Source organism: Euwallacea fornicatus, chromosome 26, assembly GCF_040115645.1.
Source record: "Euwallacea fornicatus isolate EFF26 chromosome 26, ASM4011564v1, whole genome shotgun sequence".
Lineage (NCBI taxonomy): Eukaryota > Metazoa > Arthropoda > Insecta > Coleoptera > Curculionidae > Euwallacea > Euwallacea fornicatus.
In genome coordinates, this window is record NC_089566.1 from 1,469,134 (window position 1) to 1,475,626 (window position 6,493).

Consider the following 6,493-nt stretch of genomic DNA (forward strand, 5'->3'; position numbering starts at 1 on the left):
CATGATTTAAAATCTGATTTGTAAGACAAATAGATCCAGATTATCCAGCATTCAGGGGGCCTTGCTAAATGATGACAAAGCAGTGACTTCTCAGTTCTCTATTATTTACAATATATGTTAATGACCTCTTTTCTTTAAAACAAAAGCTAAAAAGAAAAACTCATGTGTAAGTCTGTCATTGAATAAAATAAAGAACTAATTAGTTTAGGTCATATCTAGTAATAAAATTATAATTTCTCATAATTAATTACTATTAAGTAGTTCATTTACTTTTTGAGAGTAATTAAAATATGCTAACAATTTATTACATTACAGTACTTGTTGGTAGTTCTATTACAATATAAATTTAAAAGAAGTTGGTAATTATAATTCAACTACTTTTTTAGAGTAGTTGTGACAGCTCTGGTTTAAAGCTCATTTAGCTGAAGTCAAGCAAGTAATCCTGTTCCACATAATCTAGATTTAGTTCCAGTCCACAAAATATGCATCAATTTCTTGCTAAGTAGAACAGGGAAATTTCCGTTCCTCCAATTTCTATCTGAATAGCTTTTAGGTATTAATATCACTGTAGGTAGAATGGTAAAATTGCTCAAATTATTCCCCCAAATAATTGTTGATAATGTTAAATTGCTTAGATCCATGGTAAATCAAAAGGAAGATTTCCAGAATTCATTTACAAATGAGTAAAACTGAGCAATCTTCTCAAAAAGCCTTTAAATTCCAACCAAGAATAAAAATAACTGTAGGTACCTACTATCAATTTATCACAGCAAATGACCTCAAAAATGCTTGTGAAGCTACCCAATTATGGAGAAGAAAGTTGATCTGTGACAAATTTCCTCAGCTTTTAATAATGATTTCAAAGGTTACAGATGAATTAGGCAAGGACTTAGTTACAAGTTACAACTGAAGTTACACCATATGGAATATAAATTCAACTTCATAGGAATTGGGAAAACTATGCCCTTATATAGCCTTAAGAACGAATACGGGAAAAATACTGATACGAGGCCACTTCCCACGTATTTGTCGCGTAAACAGACGGGAGTCGACCAGAAAATGTCGCCTCCCCTCGTCCATATTGAAGCCAATTTCTCTCTTTTGGGTATGAATAGGTCTTCACGAGTACTGGTTTATAAAACCTCACCTTTCAATCCTTAAGACTTCTTCTAAAAAGTCCACTACCATGCTGAAATATACACAAAGACAGATCCTAAAGTCCAGCCATCTTTGCCTCGCCACTACGTAACCCGTATGTTTACAGTGCAGATTTTGCGATACGCAAACTTTTCTAGGATTGTTATCTTGGAAATAACTTCAGTATAATCATTTTTACTTAATTCTAAACACATCCGAACACTTAATTAAGACTTTTTAACCATTTTTACACGTTTTTTATTTCGTCCCACACCACACCGCTGCTGAGGTACGGATATACGTATACGCTATCAATGTTGTTCTCGAAGTGGCTAGAGATGTGCCATCGACCATACCAATTGTGTCAAATTGATAACCATTGTGCAGTTTTCTTGCGCATCCACCATTTTAACATATAAACGTTTACAAAAGAAGAGTATACTGTTCTCAAATAGAATTTCTTCCAAACCTATTTTCATCCACCACAAATTTTATTTATTTTTTAAACATCAATTTATCTCAAGGATAGATAAATGCATGTTAAAACTTATTTATCCATTACATATAGTCATAAATCGTGTAATTTACGTCAAAATTGTAGAGTTATTATATGGAAATATCACATCAAATGTCAGTTACGTCACGTTCTAATTTTCTCAAATTAGAAATTTTAAAAACTTCTTAATTTACTTGCTTCTGCTAAGATGGAAAAACTCAAGGAATTTCATTCCGACATACAAAACTTCCAACGGAATACGTCCCATCGAACAAAATACTAATGAATTGAAGGTAAATCATGTTATATTACCAACCAGCTTATGGCGTTTACGATTGCGGTTATGGTTCTATTTCCACTAGAAAGCGTGTACACAAAATTGCCTTTTCATCCCTGTCAACTAATAAAATTTATTACATACTTTTCCTTTACAAAACTGTATTTAAGTTTCCTTTACGCTAAGAATATCTTTTCCTTACCACATGCCTAAGTAATTCCGGCTTAGACTCTATTTTGAAAGTTCTCAAAGTTGCGCTGAAGCTAACATAGTCGCAAGAAAAAGTAAATTCCAATCAAAATATATATAAATAGTGCTAAATAACAACATAACAATACCAAAGTTGGGATTCCTACGTCGCCCTCTGGAAGTTCTATGCTACCGGGTGAAAAATCTAATAAGCTCACCACTTAGCGACCAAGATATAAAAAGAACACTACACTAGAGATCAAAAGTGATCTAGTGTTGAAGAGATCGAAGAAATAAAATAACATACAACTATATTCGCAACAATATCAAAGATACCAACTTTTCAAGTTCCACCCGACAACTCCAACCGCCAAAGTTCGACTGAAAAGCCTCAACCTATCTGATTCGATCAGGAAATCGCAATTGCCAACGCTCGACCGGGGAACACCGGTGGCGCCAAGGTTCCCCTGACCAACCCGAGTCTTCAACTTGGAAAAATGTATCCAACATTTTTGAAAGCTTACTTCTTTTACTACTTACATTTTGAGCCATATCTTCAACGTGATCTAGATGCATAACTTATGACGATTGTGTGCTTAAATAAATCAACTCCTGAGTTTGTTTTATTATTTAACAAACAATAAATATAAAAGGTACTAAACGGTAGATTAACTACGTTACTTAATTTAAAATAAGTACGATAAAACTCATCTCTACATTTTTGTATATTTTATAGGTATTTATTTCGACAAGAGAGACAGGTGACAGTTCCATACTGTGCTAACGTTCAATGTAAATATTGTCAACATTTTTTCTCTAATAATATTATTTGATATCTGCTTAATTATTTTTCTTAATGTTCTGTTCCGTGGATTTCTTTTAAAGTTAACACATATGGACATTTTTTCTGAAGTATGACAGAGATCCATGCAGCAGATTACGAAGTAGGTTTTTCTTGTTTCAACCCCCATTTTCCTAAGGTTCGAGAGAGATGGAGCTGATTTCCAGTGCCTCAGAGTTATGGGGTGCAATTACTACCCTTCTCGAACTAGTAGTGACCCAGTTAAGTCAACGTCAACATGTTTTTCATTTCATTAATTATAATCATAATCATAGAATCACTGATTCCGAAATGTGAAATGCGGAATGTTTGAAGCCGTGCCCATAAAGAGAATAAGGTTGGTAATAGTACCACACTAAATTATGGTGATATATTTAATAAATGGCATCTTTCACCTAGGCCTAATGTTTGCAGATTCCAGCAAAGAGTGAAGCCAAATACAAAAATGTTTTCAGCAGATAAATGTTCTCTACTTTCATACAAACTTAACCTAAACTCAACAACACAAGTCACTCTTTCGTTTTAAATTATTATCTGAAAGTTAAACAATCATTATTGCTGGGGATTTGAGTAGAAGAGAAACGAGGAATAGATTCCACGGACCTTTGAAATGAAATAATCGTAAAAAAACAGTGATTATGTACCTACTTTTCTGGTATTTAATCAATTGTGCAAATGTCTGCCTCATAAACTAGAAAATAATGAGGAGCTCCAGCTCTGAATTACTTTTAGATGAACAAGAAGAGCTTAGGAAACGAAAGATAAAGGCAAGTTGGTACTTAACATTTCACTTTTCAAGATGTCCATATTCAAAACTTGGTCTTTATCAACTTGAAGGTTATATTGTCCTGTTATTTTAGGAATTGGCTATTTCAAAAAAGACTCAAAATCGACAGCAAGGAGTAAGGAGTTGTCGGGAACAAGCATTGTTTTATGCAACAAGCTTTTTGGCTATATTGTCAATAGCTGCAGGTTCATCACTTCTCTTCTTGGTACCACTTTATGTGGATCCAGCTATCTCAACATTAGCTAGTAACTTTGTGACAGAACCTGTTAGGTGTGTCACAAGTAGAGTAGAACAGCTTACAGGTGATATTTTAAATTTATTTACACAGTTAAATATTACACAGAAAAAGTCAAAGATATTGAAAGTCAGCAACCATATTTTAATAATAATGAACTTCTTGTGAAGAACCATCTGCAGGTGTCCTTTATAGTCTAAAAAGTCTTATGGTCTTGGATTAATAACCGTAAAAGGTTAATGTTGATGAGGTCAACAGGACATTCCCTACAAGGTGACTTGAAAAATGTCTATGAAAGTGTAGAAATATAAAATCTTCCCATTCTCTGCAAAAGAAATGAATTTTATTAGTTTTTTTGTTTCTGGATTTTAACTTTAGAAAAACTTGTATGCTACTTAGAAAAATTGCATTTTGATGAATTAATATTCAATAAAATACTATATTTTTTAAATAGAACATAAGTTTTATATAAAATGGTTCATATAAGTCATGAAAACTTCATTATTGTTATAAAGTGATTGTACCTGTTATAGACAGTACAAGTTATCAGTCATTTCATTATGCTTAGTTAAAGAATGGATGTTTTGTGCATTATAATAGAGGCTGGCAATTTAAAAATGTGTTAGATATTTCTAGCAATATTCAGCAAAAAATCTAAAGTGTCTGCCAGTCTTGGTAAAAGGTGAGATTTTCAAATTAAAAAAGAAGGTCTATTGGGCCATTTTCTGATTCTTCAATTATGTTTAAAGATATGCTTAATGATCTTGTTATAAATTAACTTGTGATCAAATTTATTTCTATTTATTTTATATTTCTTAAGTCATCTTTCAAAGATTATTCTCTCAAATTAAATAAACTTTATGATTTTACATGTAAAACTACAAAATTATTTTTCAAAAATAAAAGACACATGGATTATGTCTGTTACACAATGTTGATGGTTGTTTAAATTTGGATGCTGATTTTTAATATGCCTAACTTTTTCCTTATGTGTATATGTAATTATTTTTTACAAGGCTTAGCAAATTGTTCCTGGAGTTCATGCAGAGAAGGTTGTACCAGTGATGCTTATCATTGTACTCATATTTATGTTAGCTACAATGGAACAGGCCAAGAATTAAATACTACAGAGGAGGCAATTCTTTTAGTAAACATAAAAGGTTGTGGTTACCCTCCAAAGATTAGATGTACCAATTTTACTGAAACCTTTGGCAACGAAGGTACTGAGTTTAACTGTTTCCCATCAAGGCAAAATGGTAGCCTAGTACTTACACATTACCTCAAAGATGAACAGGTATATTTTTTGCTGGAATTGGTATTGTTGACCTTATAAATAATTAAATTTTTATCTGGTAGATTGCCATTATTATCCACTATTTTGCCATTCCATTTGTGGTGACATTGGCAACATCAGTAGCCCTATGCGTTATGCATTGTGACTGCACATGCGCACCTGTACGGCGCCGAAGCATGAGGTCAAGGAGACCAGCTCGGTTACCGCTAAAACCAGATTATAGTGACGGATCCTTATGTGCAGGGCTACAACCGGCACTATCGTAGTGACATAGATGAACCGCAAGACTAATTGTGTTGCGATTGAACTACTGAAAATGAATGTTTTGGAAATACTCTAGCTAAAATTTAATTAAATACTTTTAAAACGGTGAGACATATGAAGTTCACACTTTGTGCACTCAGTTCCACTCTATCTAATGTGAAAATGTGCCACTTGAACTGTTTCAAATAAAAATATATTTTGGAACTGTTTAGTTTGAACACTACAAATTTTCATAGTATGAAAGAAAATATATACAACGTCAAAGCTTTAGACGTATATAAGTATTTTGTATTGATTGAGAGTTATGAAAATGAATTTAGCAACCCATTTGAAAATGGCAATGAAGTTATACAACAGTAAGTAATAATTAATTAACTAATTTTGCCAAATCATATTTATTTCAGTAGATGTGCACACTAGATTTTCTGATTACAGTGGACGTGCTTTTAAAATTTTACGCAATTTTACTAGATTAGAAAGAAGAGAATTATTCTCTTTGTTGACACATATACCTACTATACAATTTGTACCAACTTATAAGATCCTGTTAATTCATATAGATCGATTTGAAAAAAGAAGGAAATGCTGAAATAGGTACCTATATTTAGGTTCCAAATTGTTAAATAAAGGATACGTATACAAAATCATGAATTTCATTTTTGCTTCTTTACGAAGATATACAATTTTAAACAAACATGGAACCTGACTAATCTCCTAAATTACCTCCAGTAGGCATTTTCTAAAAGGCAAGTATTGATTTGATACTTTTATTATAATTTAGGCTGCTAAGTTTAAAATGAGTAATAAATATGCGTGTAATAAAAGAAATTTTACTACGAAATTATTTTTAAAGTGTTTTTCTTCGTTATATTCCTAACGACTATTCTCGTTTTGATCTTTACACTTAGATATAATTTCCGAGAGACAGCTGAAAAACCGGTATATAATGAACTACGTTTTTTTTTTATAATAT

At 32.2% G+C, this 6,493-nt stretch overlaps 2 protein-coding genes across 11 annotated transcripts in view; one reads left to right on the top strand and one right to left on the bottom strand.

Moving 5' to 3' along the window:
• Hipk (Homeodomain interacting protein kinase) overlaps positions 1-1,474 on the bottom strand; it is an 81,148-nt gene extending 79,674 nt beyond the window's left edge. For 5 of the 8 annotated variants that reach the window (XM_066296849.1, XM_066296845.1, XM_066296847.1 and 2 more), the window contains exon 1: positions 1,148-1,474. The gene's annotated coding sequence lies outside the window, so the exon portion shown is untranslated. The remainder of the gene's footprint in view (positions 1-1,147) is intronic. The other 3 variants (XM_066296850.1, XM_066296852.1, XM_066296851.1) reach the window with 1 other exon arrangement.
• Positions 1,475-2,857: 1,383 nt separating this feature from the next.
• Positions 2,858-6,164, top strand: Teh1 (tipE homolog 1). 3 transcript variants are annotated; one of them, XM_066296869.1, is made up of 6 exons: positions 2,858-3,161; positions 3,216-3,277; positions 3,340-3,707; positions 3,801-4,029; positions 4,979-5,256; positions 5,319-6,164. In XM_066296869.1, exons 3-6 carry the CDS (start codon positions 3,642-3,644, stop codon positions 5,520-5,522), a joined length of 777 nt encoding a protein of 258 aa, XP_066152966.1. In that variant the 5' UTR covers positions 2,858-3,161; positions 3,216-3,277; positions 3,340-3,641; the 3' UTR covers positions 5,523-6,164. The 3 variants fall into 3 exon arrangements, with proteins under 3 accessions (XP_066152966.1, XP_066152967.1, XP_066152964.1); XM_066296870.1 differs by having other exon boundaries at positions 3,355-3,707; XM_066296867.1 differs by having other exon boundaries at positions 2,858-3,277; positions 3,355-3,707.
• The last annotated feature ends 329 nt before the right edge of the window (positions 6,165-6,493 follow it).

Coding starts and splice junctions, on each gene's coding strand:
- Teh1 (XM_066296867.1), top strand. CDS start 3,642: ATGAGGAGCTCCAGCTCTGAATTACTTTTAGATGAACAAGAAGAGCTT. Junction 4,030..4,978: donor TAGAGTAGAACAGCTTACAG/GTGATATTTTAA, acceptor ATTTTTTACAAG/GCTTAGCAAATTGTTCCTGG. Junction 5,257..5,318: donor ATTACCTCAAAGATGAACAG/GTATATTTTTTG, acceptor TTTATCTGGTAG/ATTGCCATTATTATCCACTA.